Genomic DNA, 18671 nt, shown 5'->3' on the forward strand with positions numbered 1-18671 from the left:
TGGGGTGTTTTATAACCTTAAGGGGATGCATAAATGCTCTGCACTTATATACACACGTGTAGATGACATTTAAGTATTTATCACTGTGTTTGATTTAGTGTATTTAATACAGGTAACGCTTGTGACCTTGTGATCTTTTAAATGGAAAAAAGGAACACTTCAAGTCTAAACATGCTACAGCTCACACCTTGGGAAGATATCTCCACCTATAATCATTATGCAAGAGGGCAGAGGTGTGGACTCGAGTCACATGACTTGGACTCGAGTCAGACTCGAGTCATTAATTTTATGACTTTAGACTTGACTTGAAAAAATGTTCTAAGACTTGTGACTTGACTCGGACTTTTACACCAATGACCTGGGACTTGAATTGGACTTGAACTGGTTTACTTGAAAAGACTTGATATTTCACCCCAAATATAAAATTTAACATGCATATTATATAGAGATTGAAAATGTGACGTCATTCAGGGGTAAAACCGCAAAGGATTCTGGGAACTCGTGGCAAGAGGTACTAGCGCACGCAGGCTTTCAATTGAAATCAGTCACACGGCGATAAAAAGAAACACAAAAATGTCAAGAAGCTGTTGTATTATTAACTGCAATAGCCGGTTGCATGACAGCCATGGGAAGCCGACGGGTAAAGAGATCAGTTGTTATCGGATTACGTCGTTGAAGAGAAATTGCTCGAGCCATGTTTCCGAAGTAACAAAGACGCGACGGATGGCCTGGATTGCAGCCATTCAAAGACTAAATATAACGTCCCAGAACACTCCAGCTCACAGGTTAGTCTGCTCCAAGCATTTACACGAAGGTCAGTCTGCTGTTGTAGTTAATGCGTCATTTTCATAACATAATTGGTGATATAGGTTACAACCCAGATAGCAAGGAAACATTGAAACAATGTTGAGTCAATATCAGGCTGTGTCATTGATTCAACGTTGAAGTGTGACGTTGACCTAACGTCACTCTTGCACCCTTTTTTAACGTTGAAACAACGTCAGGTTTTGATGTTGAATCAATGTTGAAACCTGACATTGATTCAACGTTATATTTTCTAATACTGCTGACATTGAAACAATGTCAGATTCTGATATTGAAACACTGTTGAGCTATGGTGTTGATTTTCCACCTCTTTCGCACAGTTGCTTTTTATTAAAACAACAGTTAAATCATGACTGGAAATCTACCTTTCTTTATAGGTATTTTAACCAATACTAAACTACTGCATGTTTCCATCAATACTTCAACCACCTAAACACATAATTGTACTTATTCCTTAAATTGGACACCCTTTATAAAAAAAACCCCAAATGTCTCACAATGTATCATGTCAATATTAATATCCTAAAATAAGAAAGCATTGCATGTGATGTAACAGAGAAAAAAAATAAACAAAAAAGGTCAATAGGCATGTTTCGTTTGCTAAATACTTTATTAAAAGACAGTTTCCTATTTACGTTTATATGATTCACAGAAGTTTGTAATTTTTTGCATGATGTGCGTCCTGCACCACCCAAACGATCTGGGGCATATCGGAGCCATTTCTGCACTGCTTGTGCAAAGACAAACTCGGACATAGAGTTTGCCCCTAACTGCTGCGTCAGGCTCCAATCAAGGCAAAGCGTCTCACCTATAGACACATTTTAAGAGATGGAATTAGCGTGTCTCATGTCTTAAATGTGTATGCAAGTGCTTGTGTGTTTAATCAACAGGCCGTTATGTATTTAAATCACATCTGACAGCTATTACACTTTATAGTTACAAAGTGTACATAACCTTTATATACTTACCATTGCCTTATTTGCCTCTTGTGATTGAAGAGCTGCCTCTGCATTGTTTAGCTCCTCAATGTTGTGCAAGGGCAAATCCAGAGGCAGTACCCCAGCATCTACCGATTCATTGCAGCCGGTATTGCGGATGGCTCTGACCTCCTCACGGAGTTCGTTAACAGCTCTCGTCAGGTCTGACAGAAAAAGATAATTTTTTTTAAGTATTTAAGAATACAGACAACTTGTCAAAAGTTTCCTTGTGTCACACACAGATATGTACAAAGACACTAGACAGTATTTTATTACCTGGTATTTTCACTCGAGGGGCCTGGGGAAACCATTTTTTTGTGGGCTGCTCATCCTCTGAGTCACTATATGTGTACAGGGGATTTGGTCTAAAGAAAAAAAGTTGAAAACGGTCATAAGTAATTACAAATGTGCTTTTGGAATATTTTTTCCTAAAGTTACAGTTTGATTTATAACAACACACACAGGAAACAGAGATGTGCAAGAAGGTACAGTATACAAGGAATTTTTGAAGTGCCCAAGTGTACAATGCTTTGCATTTATAAAAAGTTTACAAGCTTCCACTTTTTGGACTATATTATGTGGTGATATTGCAGTATGCAAGCACCACAGATATGTATAAAAGACAAGATCATAAATTCTTAGCAATCAAAGATATGTTTGTGAAATAAAAAAAGTTTTACTTGTGCTTTCTTTTATGACTGGTCTGAGTTTCAGCTTCGGACTGAAGGTCAGACGTATCACAGTGTTCACTTAGATATTTCTGAAGACTGCATTCTGCTTCGTGAAATGTGTCTGGAAGTACAAACACAATGTATGGCCAGACATAAATTAGGACACGAAAAACTTGTTATTGTTACATTTATACAACACCAATCCAGATGATACCCACCATGGCTTATTAGAAGTCGGACTGGTGCATAGGTGAGCCATGTTGCACCAGGATGAACTCTCCTCTTTACTGCGTCGTGGATCCTGAATGTGTCTCACGGAGGATATGGAGGCCATGACAATTTCTCCCCATTTATCCATGATCTAGGGACTATTTCTGTACCACCAGTGCTAAACTGCACAATGCACCAGTCTTTCATTTTTATCTTTTTTTAAATTTGGAGTCCTTTTTTGCCCTGTCTAGGATAAACAGGAAACAGATAATTACAATATATTTCATAGTCACTACAAAACTTGATCTATTGATTGAACTAAATAATAAATAATAGCTTAAAATGTATATAGGCAACAATTACAAGCAAACCCGTATATGTAAGCATTTAAACACTGAAGATAATAAAATTAACAGTATTTTGTCTAAGTCTGCCATTGTAGGAATTCATGGCACCGAGACAAAAACTTGGCGCACAGTGTGGCGTCAAAATAGGCGCACACCTTTGACGCTGCGTTTTCTCAGTCTTCCTCGTCCACACGTAAATGCTAAACGCAGTTTACGTGTGGACAAAAGGTGCAAACGCAAGTTAGGTGAGCGTGCAGCGTAAAGTTTGAATTGAGTGCGAATCGAAGCGGGTGCTCACCAATCATTAAAAGTAACAAAGTCATTGAACACATTTATACATTTACCTTTACGTTTATCAATCATATATCACAGATTTACAATTTTTTGTAGTACTATGCTAAAAAGCAACTACAGAGCGAAAGTCTGGGTCAAGCGCCGAGGCGACGGCAAGAACAAAGGAACCCTCGAAGCGTTAAAGCTAGCTTTGTAAGGGAATATAACGGAAAAGTATGGAACGAAAATGTTTTCTTTGTTGATAGACTTTGTTTGCAGTGCAATTTATTTGTTGCCGGATTGTAAGATGAAAGTAGACACAATTTCGGGCTCCCACATTTTATCCGAAACTTTACATTAACAAGTTTGTTTTGTTTTTTTTACTGTTATTCAAATGCAACCGTGGAAATAACGAATAGAACAAAAGTCATTCATTCTTACCTTATACTAATCGTGGTGCAGGCCAGTGCAGTGCATGAACTGATGCCTTCTCCGGTCAATTCCGCTGAGAGTAAATCTAATGTCCCGCTCTACTGTACAAGACAATGGTTACCTGGAGGGATGTACCAATGTGATAGGGGTGCTGTGGAATAGTCCAAGTGGTAGCAGCTTTAATTTCCCGCTCAACCATAAATAGATGGTTTTTCAACGTGATTGTTGTCACCTTGTCAACTATAAATAGATCAACAATCAACGATGACAGAACAACAGTGAATCAATGTTATTTCAATGTCAGTGTCAGGTTTCATCAGTATTTCAATGTTGTTTCAACATTGGTTTTGTGCTGACATTTCAATCCTGACGATTCTGATGGTTCAGATGGAAAATCAACATCTGTTCAATGTCTCCTTGCTATCTGGGAAGCAAGTCTGGCGCTGAACAGAAATTGTCGCGCTATGCTCCTTTGTTTATTGTGCATAAATAGTAAATTGTCCTGACACAATATTGCGTTTCGCTTCTGTTATTATGGTACATTGACAAAAACATATACTTTCATTCACAGGAGAAAACAGGTTTTTTGTATCACTAATTGCCCAGTGCGATTACAGCATACAATATTATTGTCACTGCTACATTTCTGTGACGCGTACCAGAAATTATTTCCACTACTAATTAATTACCGTTGAGCTCAAAGGTCCTATTAATAAACTGTTAACGAATGTGGATTTATGACGACGATTTGTGAGACTGGTAAACTTATGATAGGTACGATGGTCTTTACTTTCTACACGGTGCATTTCAAGGTCCTGCACCCATCCGTCGGTAAACTGTACCTGGGCTTGTTGCAGTGACCTGAAGTTTCTAAACTTCATGAGTGTATGCACTCACTCCAAGAAGCGTATAATTATAAATATGCATATAAATATGCTACAACGAGATAGCTGACTTCATCTAACTAGCAAATGTTTTCCAGGCTACGTTGGTGATGCATTTTTTTTTTTTAATGTGTATGATATTTTTGTCATGCGATTTTAAAGCCGGTCCTACAACCGCATCCAAGAATAACATGCAGCTTATCTCAGAACTGTCAGTGAAAATTATTCTAGGAGCTAGGTTTAATTGAGCTGCATTTTAAAGAGGTGCAATTTCACAATTTGTGTATATTTTCTAAGTTCACTATTTTGTCATGTGTTGAGAAAAACACAGATTTAAAAATTACATGGTCTAATATTTACATTTAGCATATAACTGCAACATGCTTTTTTTTCGTTTTTTTTTTTTAAAGACTCGAAAGGACTTGAAATTCAAAATTTCAGACTTGTGACTTTACTTGGACTTTTACACCAGTGACTTGAGACTCGACTCTGACTTGCCTGACATTACTTGAGACTTGACTTGAGACTTGAGGATAAAGACTTGAGACTTACTTGAGACTTGCAAAACAATGACTTGGTCCCACCTCTGCAAGAGGGTATGTTAGGTTGGCCGGCTCTCTCTTGGAAATGAGATTTAAATCTCAATCAGTCTTTTCACCTGGATAAGTAACGGATAATGACATAATGAATGAAAGATACTCTATGATATAGCTTGTAGCACTTAAAATGCTAAATATTTATGATGTAAGAAGGGGAATTATTGTTTGTTCTTTCCTCCAAAGTGCCTCAAAGGACCTCATTAAATGAAAGGATCTTAAAGTATAATTTGTCTTCTGGGCATCCTGAATTCAAATTAATTTAATGGTAAATGGAGAGAAATCAAACCACAAGTTGGAAGCTGTATTACAAAGTGCCAAAATAAATGATAATGATGCAAGCGCACCTATGGCTCTGCAGCCTTATAGCTTATTTAATTCAGTGACCTCTGAACTCACTTGTTAGCACACAATGTCTGAACTTGGATTCGGTTAATGGTGTTGCCAGTATTTTTATTTAATTATGGGAAACGTTCATAAGAAGAGGCATGTCACAGTAATAAAATAAATAAATGTAAAAATAAATGGGTGAACAGATGTTTGAGGAAATTACATTTCCACTCCAGCTGTAAAGGAAATATGTGGTCTGCATAATAAAATAATATTCTAGTGGCTTTGAAATAGCAACTATGTTAATTAATGGTCATTCATGCGAATCAGGAGGCTAAAAGGAGACGGTGGAGAAGATGACCCAAAAGTGTGACTATTTTATTGATTTAATTGTTAGAAAGACTAAAAACATCTACACTTGATATGAAGAAAAGGTATCTTATTGCCAACATCAGTGCGAATACTGACTTACATGTTTTGTGAACTTGGCAATATAGTTTGTGTTTAAATAGCTGAGTGCTCATGAGATAGTGTTTCATAGTATTTATGTTTGTGAATCTGTCAGTGTGCTGCAAATAAGGAAATCGGATCACTTTGCATATATGTGTTTGGCACATATAAACTGACATTAAAGACAAAAAGGTATACGGGTAAGATTTGCCTGATCACACTAACACACTGACCTTTACCCTGACCAGACAAACACCGCTCACACTCCCAGCTCGATGAACGCGGTTTGTCAGTGCGATCGTTAAGTTGCACTCGTGATCCAAAATGAGTTTGCTAGCTGTGGATTTCTCATGCTGCTCACACAATGGCCTGTATACGGGAGCTGCCTGGTGGCATTGCTTAATTAGGCGAACAGTTGATTCATTTGCACTAATTGACAGCTAATTAAAGGAGTGAGGGCACATCAAGCTGATGTCCCTCTGAGCTGGGCCTTGACTGCGGATGATCATAGGGAGAACATATTATGGAATATTGAATCTTCTGAGAACCAGCTGCCATTAGAAGAGGCCTCAAACATATGGACCAGTCTGTGAGGCTGTGAGTGTTTAAACAGGCTCATCCTACAGTGTTGAAATGCAGCCTGTAGAGCCCAGCTGCTTATGAGCCAAGGCTTCATTGATTGCTAGAAAAAAAGAGAGCGAAAGGGACCTAGAATTGGTGTAAAATGCTGTATAATCAACAAACAGGAAAGATTTACAAGCAAGTACCCTCGGAAATGTAAAAATGACACCTTCTGCCCACCAACATAACAAACTGAGCTCTGGAAACAGAAAAAAATGTTTTACCAAAATCTACATTAGATTTAAAATGTAAAGTTTACAATTCTTATACAACAATGGATAAAAGACCACTGATGGACATGTAAAGAAGAGTGGTCCATAATTTCTCCACAATGATATGACAGACTGATAAAGTCACAGAGAAAGAGGAGCTTGACTGTAATGTTTGATACTGTATTTACACTGTGTGGTCATGTAAAAACAGAAGATAAATATTAGAAGAGTGGATCCTCCCATCAGCAACCTTTAGAGCTCTTTTAACTCCAATTACAGGCGAGAACAGCAGAAATTTGGATACTTCATAATAAGACTCTAACTTGAAACATATTGGAATACTATACTATTTGTCATGGGCTGTACTGGCAAGAGTTTTATTTGTTCTTTTCTATGTTTCAATTTTTTAAATGTCTGCAAGTGTTGAATTTCTTGCACTTTGCTCACAAGATTTAAAATAATCCTTGATATTTATCAGAATGGTAAAAATGTAACTCTATTTGGGATTTTCATTATTTTCAGCATCTATGTTACTGCTAAAATGAAATGAATGTCTGTCTGGAGTTCCCTGAGAGACGTTTGCAGGCTCTCCTTGGGCCAGGCACCACACTCTCCACAGGAAACCAGGAATAGGCTGTCTTCATGTCTGCTGGTGCTGCCCATGTGAATCACAAAAAGACAATTAGGGGCTTATTAGGGTCTTGGGGCGATGCAGCTCACGGGGCGTCCGCTTGCCGGTTTGCCCCCAGTTTTGAGCCACTGCCATAGCTGAAAACAGTCAGGGGCATTGTCTCACCTAATTACACTAAATGGGCCCCTTTTTGTGCTGCTGCTGCTGCTGCCATGCCTGTCTAGTTCCCTTCACCTGCCTAACTGCTAGTCCCTGTCTACTGTGGACATGTGCTAATTAGACAAGAAATGGGCCCAAGTAATTATGTCAATTCTTGTTAGGAGCAGCCACAATGTGTAATGTTATTTTGTCAAGAAACTTTTGGCGTTGGGGGGGGTCTCTCCCACGTTTCTCATAGTGTTTTCCTCATTACGCCAATAACACATCTGCACATGCAACAGGGGAATGCGGCACACTCGGCAAGTCCCCGACAAACTTCAGAGCGTAAATAGATGCACTCATTCAGAAATGGAGACTATAGAATGGCAATGGCATGAAGTTATTGCCCTAATTAATGCTTTGTGCCCACAGTGCAAACTGTTGATGCACTGGTGCCACATTGTTAGGACTGTGAGAGCTTTTTTGTCTTCTTTGCTCTAATGGGATGTTTTGATCAACGGCTGTTTGGTGACCCAGCTCCTCTCCTTAAATGCCAAGCTCTGGGAAATGGCAATTAGCTAGATTAGTAGAGCCATTTCGGGAGTCTCAAACATAGACAAAGATCAGACAGGGGCAGATGAAACTCTAACATGACAAAACAAACCATGCCTGATATTTATATATATAAATTACAGTAAATTTTTGCATGTCACCCAACAACATTCAGTCCTGACTTTTATTTATAACCAAATCATTACTTGTCATTGTACATGGATATTTTCACAGATTTAATTAGTGTCTGCAAAATTATCTCAGTAGAATTACAGCATATTATTGCTTTAGTCCTTTCAGGGATTGGAGATACAGATATGAAAAAAAAACTACATTTGAAGGGATTACAAGTAACAGTGTGCAGTCAACTAAACTGTCAAGTCAACTGGGACACTTTTTAGTTAGTCAACTGGGACATTGAGGAAAACCCTTTGTGTAACATTAAACTATGTTCATGCAGTTTCTTTTTGATAATTTTGTGTTGTATTGATATAATAAAATGTATTTATTCTGGCCCTAAAGTTTTATCAAACTTCAGTTGTTGCACATTTTTTGAGATACGAAGGGTTCAAATAAAATGGGATATTAAACTACAAAGTGTAAAAAAAAAACATTTCAGTACTATAATTTGAGAACATAATGTAATAAAACATTTGTATAGCATTAAATTATTAGAACAGTAGTATATGCCACTCTGTTGCTAGAAAGCAGACATTTGTCTGTGTCAGTGTCTCCCTGTACTCAACTAAAGTTTCTCTCATCTTCTACCTTCTCTTTCTTTTCTTTTTTCTTTTCTTTTCTTTTCTTTTCTTTTCAGCATGCTGTCTGGATGATAACAACTATAAAATCTATCACTCAAAATGCCTCATTTATTCTCTCCTTTTTCAGCGAGTGTCAGCTAAATAGCAGTCTGTGTGCTACATGTTAATATGAAAAAATAATAATTTATCCATTTATCAGTGCTGGAAAACAGCTTCCATGCGTTAGTGAGTCTTTTTTTGCATGTTTGTGAACATTTACATACAGGTATAAATACTAACATGCACAAGTATACATAGTAAAGTACACATAAACACAGATCACAGGCAAATGCACTTAGAAGGCAAAATGTGGAAAAAGTATGCAAGACATGCAATAATAAAATCTAATATTAATACCAGTATTTTCAGAAGAAACCATCTGGAATAACTGTTAAGATTCAGCTCAGGATGTGGCCCATTTTAAGTAAGATTTATTGACTATTTTATCTAACACATTAAGGCAAACTTGATTAACAGCTAAAAATACTTTTTCATAAAAAGCAGGTTTATTTTAAAGATATCACAAAACAGATTTTGACTCATTATTTAGGAATGTTCTTTTTTTAATTGGCTTATCAACCTTGTTAATGACAGTAAGATTAGGCCTGCCATGCAGTTTGTTTCACATTTTGTAATTAAATTGGTGAGAATGCCAGTATTTTAACCCAGATTGTGGCAAATAAGGTGGGAAACATCTTTTTTTTAAATTCTTTTAAAAAATTAGATATTATTGTAACACAACTAAAATTATTTAAAATAACAGAACAAATTAATATCAGAGAAGAAGACATAATAATAATAATAATAATAATAATAATAATAATAATAATAGAAATAGAAATATTTTTTTATTTTTTTGGACCAAACAACGTCAAAAAATAATAATAATTTCGTCATAACACTTAATCTGCTTGCAGGTTTATTCCAAACTACTTTTAAGTTTTTTTTCCATGTGTCTTATTTCTCTTTTTGAATCAATTAGAGATGTACTGTAATGATACAACAAATGTCTGTCTGCTCTGTGTGTGTGTGTGTGTGTGTGTGTGTGTGTGTGTGTGTGTGTGTGTGTGTGTGTGTGTGTGTGTGTGTGAAAGAGAGAGAGAGAAACCTTATTACCATGGCTATTTGGTATGACATTGATCTCTTTATTCACCTCTAATAAATTGTCTGAGTCCCTGAAGGTAATCTCATTTTCACTGTTCTCTTCTCTCTCTACTTTTTTAAGATATTTGGGTCATTTTAAATTTTTTAAACATTGTGCCTCAAACTAAATAAAAATGTGATGTAGTCCAGAGTCCTGATATTATCAGGCTTTTCTCTTAGGTTGCAGGGTGACGCGCAGCGTTAAAACCTGACGCTCTGGGCGACGACAGTGAGCCAATAATCGGCTTGATCGGGTTGATGCCACATCTCGAGATCACATTACCCATTACCAACCAACCAACAATAACCGACAGCAAACCTGGGGTTGACCGTCAATGACTGCCTGACGCTCTGGTGCCAAACAGTCCCACAGGAACCACCTATTTATTTATTTATTCATCACCACATGTCCCATTGACAATACCGCATCTCCGCAACGCGTCCACTCATCTCCATAAACTCTCCTCTGCGTAATTGTCCGCCCAGATGTCCGAAAGTGTGCCTCAAATTATCTCCGAACGATTGAAACCCGGCAATAATTGATTAATAGCTGATTAGAGCAGATTAGGTTCGAGGAGGGAAAAGAGGGGGAAACGGGACTATTTTCATTCCATTTCACAACTCACTGGCTTTGGATTTGATCTGAGGTTTATTCTATGACAAATGAAGGGAAGCTGCAGAAGATTTCCCCTGACATCTTAAAGACCTCTTCCGTTTGCTCTCACTTTTGAAATCGGATTAACCCACTGAAACACTGCGCAACCTTTCAGCCGCGGGTTTGTGATATCAGACCTCAAGCTAAAAAAAAAAAAAAAAAAAAAAGACGCTTGAATCTCAGGGGTGGGTGTTGTTGGGAAACAATCTGTTGCTGTATTGTGCGCTGCCGTTTGGTCCGCTGTTTGTCTCGTTTATAATTGCCATCCGGGTGTGTCCTAAATACCCCCGAACTGGGACAGTGTATTCTTTATCATGTGGCTCTCCACAGAAGGAAAAAGGGGAGGGGAGGCTTAATAACCTATCAACAGATGCGCAGACCGCTACCAAAGGCAAAACGTTTAGTGCGCAACCCTAATTAGAATATGCAAATCACCGTGTGAGTTATGTGGGACGCTTGGAGCTGCTAACGGATCAATCAGAGAAGGAGATGAATTAATTGATTAATTGATAGGAGGTGTTGACCAGATGTGAGTGTACGAGCCCTTCCTTAAATTTGACCTATGAAAGATTTCCTTTTTTCCTTTCTTTTGTTCTTTATATCAAAGAGAATTGGTCCCTCTATTTATTATTGGCATAATTCATGAGAAAGCATGGCTGTTATTAAGATGAATTTGCACGTCAGAACAACTATTTCATAGCATGATTATTTCGCGTCTTTAACGGACGAATTAACTAATTATGGCCTCCTTTGTGAAATGTAGTGTTTATCGATTAATACAGCTTTTAGGGCCTTCAAAATACCCTTATTGTTCTAAGAAAACGGACACAAATATCGGGCTTATTAAAGAGGGTAGAAGCACAATTTTATCCAGGTTTAAGTTACATTAAATTATATTCATATATATTCTTGTTTTCTTTGTTTGTTATTTAGTTATTTTGCCAGTAATTTTCAATACTGACATCGTTTGATGCTGATTTCCTGGACTTGATGGGTTAATCCGGCTATTTAAACTCAATGAGTCGGATCAGATGATCACACATAGAAATGCCAAGAGCTGCAGTGAAAGTAAGCCTTATTCTCGATGTAAGACAGGGGAAAAGAGTACACGCTGTCATTTCAAACCCAAAGTTTTTCCGATGAGGGTCTATAAAGCAGCTCCTTAAACTGTAGTAGTGATTGATCATCACCAGCCGGAGGCTAGTAGCTGTTTTACAGAAAATCCATCAAAATATATTCCGTATGTGCGATAATAAAGCTCCGGAGCAACCACAAACTTAGTATGCAGTCTCTCCTCTCTTGTGATTGGCTGCCGCCTGTTGAATAAAAAGAGCAGTGGAGATAAAGAGAGAGAGTCACATTGCGGACTGCACCGGGGACTCTAGCTTTTTTTCTTTCTTTTCTTTTTTTTGGAGGGAGAGGAACAAAAAGTGGGATCATGACGGGGGAGGAGGGAGCAGTGCATTCAGACTCAGAGAATAAACAGAAATCAGCTTCACAGACTTGCGTGAGCCACGGGGGAGCCCACCAACAGCCGCCTGCAACCTGGAAGATGGCCCCCACTGCGCAGCGGCGCACCGGCTTTGGGATCCAGGAGCTGCTCGGCCTAAACATAGAGCCGCCGGCGGCACCGAGGCGACCGCTGGAAGCTCTGCCGCACAGGGCGCACATTCTGGCCGCCAGGTCAGCCCTGGGACATGGAGGCCTCGGGGTCGGCGTAAGCTTATTGCGACCAGAGAGCATACACTCGTTTTACAGCCAGCCTGCTTTTCTGGAGGTGCTGTCAGAGGCGCAAAATGTGCACCTGCAGCCGCTGCACAGGACAACGCGCGTGGACTCTGAAATGGACGCGCAGCACTCCACCAGCTCCGGTGAGACTTCAAGTCGCTGAAGCACGAGGATAGTTTCAGTCAGTCGGAGTGTTTGTAATATTTAAGTTTATGTGAAGATTAAAATGTCATGTCAAATCCCCGAACCAACGTGAGGCAACAGGGAAAAAATGTCTCACTAAAAGCAAATGAGAAAAAGAAGAAACGAGAAGTTGTGTTGAAAATGCGCAAGTTAGGGTCGAACGGAAAAGGCCTTTGTATTTATATTTATTAAATTATTAAATTATTCATAAAATAGTTTTTTTTTTTTTTACATGGCTGTGGGGTTTTTTATTCCAGGTGTGATGTGACACATTTTAAATTTTCCATTATAATATCTGTGTTTTTTTTTATTTATTTATCATTTGTCATCAAAGAAGATGAATATGATAATTTAAATAAATAATCGGCTCCAGTTTGTTATTCTAATTATTATTATTAGTAGTAGCAGTAGTAGTAGTATTGTTATCAGTAATAATATTTTTTAACCTTTAAAATCATCCACAGATTCTGATGATATGAGCTCCTCCGGCGATCAGAAATTCTCCAAATCCTCTATGGGTCAGAGCAAGAAACGAAAGAAAAGACGACACAGGTAAAAACAAAACAAACAAACAAACAAAAAAAAAAACCCGAAAGAAATATTAGGTCGTTATTTGTCGGTTTGGCCTTCAAGACACAGTGACTGTCATATATGATCGGTGAAGCTCACGTGAGCTTACGGTGTTTTATTTAATGCCGTATTTGGCGTAAGAATAAGGAGATTTTTCTGATTTCCTTCTGGATTTTCTTTTTGACTTTTCTTTTTAACGTGTTCTTGTTGCTTTTTTCTTTATAAAAATATGAAGGATATATATTTTTATTTTCGTTTTGTTTTTTTCTGTATTTGTATTTATTCACAAGACACAAGATATATTCATATTTATAGGTGATTAAATCTGAAGTCACCATTTTCTGGTTTAAGTGGTGCCTACATTAAAAATGTAACTAAGCTGATATCAACTAAAAATAATAAATACTTTATTATGATATTTTTTCATAAAAAGATATTTCCTGAAAAATAAAAACCAGGTGAAATTAATGAACAGGCACAAGAAAAGCCATCATCACTGATAACTAATCAGACTGAAAGCATGATTGATTTTAAAAAGACTAAAAAGGCATCCAATCGTTTTTGGTCTTTTATTTTTCCTGCAGAACAATTTTCACATCCTATCAGCTGGAGGAGCTGGAGAAAGCTTTTAATGAGGCTCACTATCCAGACGTCTATGCCAGAGAAATGCTCTCCATGAAGACTGAGCTACCAGAAGACAGAATACAGGTGGGATCATGTCTCTGCATGAAAGCAGAAATCCACACTCTGATATCTTATATTTTCCACATGAAGATGTTTTCATCAGCTAACATCTTGATGTCTTTGACATCAAAATGTGGGCAGGTGATTCAGCTATTTGGTGCAATATGAACACTACCTCAGAGGTGACATCTTCCGTCACTATAGCAGACAGATAGAGCCAGCAGTCACCTGCTCCATCATCATCTTCACAAGGTCTTCACATTAGCAGGCACTTCACCTTCACACTGTAATTAGTTAATAGAGGAGAACTTATCACGTCTCTTCCTGGGAGAGGCAGGCTGCAGCCCTGAAATGAAATGATAACTACATAGAAATTAATTAGCAGAGGTCAGCGGCTGAGCAGGGGCCAGTGCCCGGCTGCTACGAGCATTTTAATTTCCCGTGATATTTGAGCGCCTGTCTCCCATCGACCGGGCCTGGAAATTAACTTATTTTTCAATCAGCCTCTTTGCCCCCCTCGGGTCACCTCGCAGGAAGCAAAGACACACACGCTGTCATGCACACTCACACTGCTGCTGTCAAAAAGCATGATTGCTCATCTGGGGCCCATCTTTTTATGAGATGGAGGTTATCGTCAGATCTACCTGAATAGCTTTCCAGACCCGGCTTTCATCGTTTTTAATTCCAGGTCTGCAAAACGCATGCACGCACACACACACGCATGCTCATGTCCACACACACACTGGCACACGCACTCCACACACCATTTCTTACAATCTCATCCTGCATCCACGGCCATTTTAGGATGCTCATTTTTCCCCCCTGTTTTCCTCATCCATATTCACAAGCAGGCTGAGATGATTACACAGTCTGGCCTGGTGGAAATCAATTTAGGCACCTGAAACAGAAACACACACACACACACACGGGATAAGCATGCACGGGCTCAACACATTTGTACTGAAAATTAAAGTCCAGTTTGTGTGTTCAGACTCATACTGTGCAACACGTGCATGTGCAAAAGAAACATTTTTAAGAAGATGTTTTTTAAGCCTCATTCCAATCTACCAGTCATATCCCAGTGCAACAAATAAAATATTACTGCACTCTGACGTGAATTGTATTATAAGGAGTTCAAAAAGCTGCAAAACGTTGAAATTAAAGGAAAATGACTGTTTAAAATTTTTTCAGAGCTTCAGAATTTTCCATTGTGCAACAATATTTGTCATTTCTGCAGAATGTCTCCAAATGTGTTTCCATATCACACACATGTTAATTGCATGCTAGACAATATTTTCCACTTCTGATATCACATGTTCTGCTCCCACATGCATAAACAGCCTTTATAACAGGGGTGTCAAACATAAGGGCCAGGGGCTAGAATCAGCCCGCCAAAGAAATATGTGAAGGACATAAACTTTAGACTTTTAACTCTATTTTCATACGTTTTACAGCTTTTCCTACTGAAAAAGACCTCCTCTGAGACCATTCATACTATAACAACGTAAATAAGTAATAGATAAACCATGAAATGACAGAAAGTTCCTGTATTTTAACGTCTAGTCTAGAAATGTATGATGTGCACAGTTGTTATATCTGACAGTCACTAGTCAATCTCCTGATTAGTTTAGCAGAGGCTAGCTAAGAAAACTGGTTTCAAGAGCTAACATAGACACACATATTCCAGCTGTTCAGCCAGAGTCACTTTAGGTCCTTGTTCGTCATGACACATGAGCGTGAAATTTCTTACAGGGCAGCTGTGGCTACAACTGTAGCTTGCCTCCACCAGTGTGTGAATGTGAGAGTGAATGAATAGTGGCATTGTAAAGGGCTTTGGGTGCCTTGAAAAGTGCTATATAAATCCAATCCATTATTATTAAAAACCAAAATACAAATCCATCAAACATTTCCATTGAATAAATAGAGAAGAGTCTGTGTGATAAGCTAACAGAATTTTTTGTAATTTTACATTTTAAAAAAATCTCAGGGATTACATGTGTGATAAAACGTCCTCACCACTTAAAATTATCTGTCCAGGTGTGGTTTCAAAACCGTCGGGCCAAATGGAGAAAAAGGGAGAAGTGCTGGGGGCGCAGCAGTGTGATGGCAGAGTACGGCCTGTATGGAGCCATGGTCCGCCATTCCATCCCGCTGCCCGAGTCCATCCTCAAGTCAGCCAAGGAGGGCAGCACAGACTCTTACGCGCCGTGGTTACTGGGTGAGTCCCATGGGTACTACATGTCAATCGCCTCCCTCACAACTCTTATTAATTATGAATCATCCTCCATCATTTGATATGCATTTAAAAAAATACACATCAGAAGCACATTTTGCAGAAATCTGCTAACACTCTCCTTTCTTTGACTGATAAATCAAATGCTAAACAATTAAAACAATCTTCTTTTATTTTGGTTGAATCCGCCTTTAAGTTATCTGTCCAAAAAAAGATGCAAAAAGAAAAAAAAACCCCATATATTTGTGGACTGTGTTTGAGATTGAGTTGTGTCCTACGAGGACGGGGGTTAGCTTGCCTGAAATCAGGAGCCAATAAAAGCCTCAGCATGTCATTAAAAAGGTAGAAGTCAATACAGTGATAATCCTACTTCATCAGGGCAGATTAGACCAGATCTCCTCTCTCACCTCATGTCAATTGATTAGTTTAAATCAATTACGTAACTCTAATTGAATAATAGGTTCTATTTGCCAATCTATCCCCTATGTATGGATCATTCCTTAACGCTCCTTTTTTTTTTACTTCACTGTCAAACATCTCAGTACATTCATTAAACTCACAGAAATAATCACAACAGGAAAGCTCTTTCATCTGTGACTTCTCCGTTCTCTTCTTTAAAAAAATACTGTTTTCCTGTCCAGGTATGCACAAGAAGTCTCTTGAAAATATCCACACGTCTCCAGGAAAAGCCCACAGCCTGACACCGCCACCAGCTTCACCAGCACAAGAGAAATTGGTGGATAAAGTGATAGAGGAGGATAAGCCGAAGCAGAATAAAGACACCGGTTCACCAATTTCTAAAGAGGAACTGAGGGAGAACAGTATTGCTGCGCTGCGAGCGAAGGCGCTGGAGCACAGCGCTAAGATGCTCGGGACAGTTTCTGACAGAACAAACATTCACGTACCTCGTAAAGAGGAGGCTGAGGAGGAGTTGACGGAGAAGGAAACGGCGAAAGTGAGGAGAAACTGAAAGAGGCTACGGGATGCGCTCTGCAGAGTGGCAGTTCTAATGTTCAGAGGCGGCAGTCTTATTGTGTTGGTTAAACTGAATCTTGATGCACGCGGAGTCACTTTGTGTTATCATACGTTCCCTTAGGTTTATGTCTGAAGTCAAGTCTTTAGCTCTGCTGACTGATTGAGCTTCAATAACTCAAATGTTGTAATGTTTGTACAGCTAACCAAAAATGCACAACACATTTGTGCATGTCTTCTCCTGCAGCTGATGAGGAAGGGAAGGGAGGAGCACAGAAATGTTTTCTTTTGAGTTCATAATGCCAGGTGGCAAATTAAAAGGAAAAACCTGACTTCCCCACATCTACAGTTAGAGGATCGAGTGGCTTTGATGTTGTTATTGTGCTGTTGTGACATGGTTTGGATTCACTTGACCCCTTTGGATGGAAAGCTTGTTGGAAATCGATGCAAAGTTGATCTGAGCGATCGCTTTCATGCTACGATGAAACGTTTCTGTCCTACTGGATGACACCGCCTCTGTCCATACAGGACACGAGGGATCGTGATTGATTATTCAAAAGTAAGATCATGTGAATTGTGAGATAACTGTATAGCCGTAAAGCAGTGGCAGGTTTCGTTTTGTCTAAACCAAATGAGGGAATATTTTTTTGAAGAATGCTCTTTGATCACTGCAGTGGAGCTCAATCAATCCTACGGCACGCTGAACTTGCTCTGGCAGCACATTACCATATAAAAAAAACTTTGTGTTGCTTTTTTTAAATGTAGTGTGTCATTCTTCTGTCATACAGCTTGGCAGCTTTTCATGTAAGCAGAGCCTGGATTCAAGAGACTTTATATAACTTTGACTTCTGACTTTTCTGTGACCCCACGTCTCGGCTCGGTAACTGACACAGGTATCACTAAAAACAGTCGATACCAAATCCTGTAAAAAGGTTTCCTCAGCTCTTAAATAAGTGGTGTAAATTTTGAACATGCCCCATAGGTAATATGGCGTTATGTATAGTTAACACCAAGTGTGTGTTTGTTTCTGTATAAATGTAATTGTAGCAATTAAATCTTATTGGTATTTAAATAATGTGCTTTTTGTTGCTTCGTGTGACCTGTGCAGAGTTTGAGAAAGGTACGTTTCACTGTGGAGATTTTATAATGCAATCAAAATAAAACCTAGGTGGTTGGAAGTAACAATAAAAAACTAAACAAAAAAACAATTGAAACTGAGAGGATGAAAGTCATAAGGCCAAAAGCAGTCGTACTGGGATCATATATAATGATAGAAAATGATCTTTAGTCTAAATTAAAATAATGCTGATGCTGAAAGGTGAGCAAATCCAAATCTTTTTAATATACTGTAGTTAACTATAAATCCAGGAATGACCGGCTGTCAAAGACATGTCCTTTAACCTGCTGCATCACTAAGTCCTGCATCTAAAACACGCTTGGTTTAGCTCTGTAAGACAGCACTGAATAAAATCAGCAGGCAGGTCATTCGGCATCTGTTTCAGGCATATTTCGCAGGTTAATCAACCTCTGAAAAGCTGCTGGTACTTGAAAACT

At 38.6% G+C, this 18671-nt stretch overlaps 1 protein-coding gene and 1 long non-coding RNA gene across 5 annotated transcripts; one reads left to right on the top strand and one right to left on the bottom strand.

Moving 5' to 3' along the window:
- Positions 1 to 1416: 1416 nt before the first annotated feature.
- On the bottom strand, positions 1417 to 4106 carry LOC120725383. Of its 4 annotated transcripts, none has more exons than XR_005694108.1 (4): positions 3745 to 4106; positions 2483 to 2930; positions 2079 to 2167; positions 1417 to 1966 (listed from the first exon to the last, which is right to left on the bottom strand). It is a non-coding gene; the product is annotated as an uncharacterized LOC120725383 (long non-coding RNA). The 4 variants fall into 4 exon arrangements; XR_005694107.1 differs by having other exon boundaries at positions 2483 to 2594; positions 2692 to 4105; XR_005694106.1 differs by having other exon boundaries at positions 1417 to 1633; positions 1794 to 1966; positions 2483 to 4105.
- Positions 4107 to 12129: 8023 nt separating this feature from the next.
- LOC120725325 (visual system homeobox 2-like) lies at positions 12130 to 17962 on the top strand. Its single transcript, XM_040018143.1, has 5 exons — positions 12130 to 12618; positions 13123 to 13210; positions 13813 to 13936; positions 15950 to 16130; positions 16787 to 17962. The coding sequence occupies exons 1-5, from the start codon at positions 12186 to 12188 to the stop codon at positions 17113 to 17115; spliced, it is 1155 nt and encodes a 384-aa protein (XP_039874077.1). The 5' UTR covers positions 12130 to 12185; the 3' UTR covers positions 17116 to 17962.
- Positions 17963 to 18671: the final 709 nt, after the last annotated feature.

Source organism: Simochromis diagramma, unplaced genomic scaffold (genome assembly GCF_900408965.1).
Source record: "Simochromis diagramma unplaced genomic scaffold, fSimDia1.1 OVJJ01000802.1, whole genome shotgun sequence".
NCBI lineage: Eukaryota > Metazoa > Chordata > Actinopteri > Cichliformes > Cichlidae > Simochromis > Simochromis diagramma.

Bases quoted from the DNA above. Each gene is read 5' to 3' on its own strand.
- LOC120725325 (XM_040018143.1), top strand. From the start codon at position 12,186: ATGACGGGGGAGGAGGGAGCAGTGCATTCAGACTCAGAGAATAAACAG. The intron at 12,619-13,122 runs GTGAGACTTCAA...AATCATCCACAG, and splicing joins GCAGCACTCCACCAGCTCCG to ATTCTGATGATATGAGCTCC. The intron at 13,937-15,949 runs GTGGGATCATGT...TTATCTGTCCAG, and splicing joins TACCAGAAGACAGAATACAG to GTGTGGTTTCAAAACCGTCG.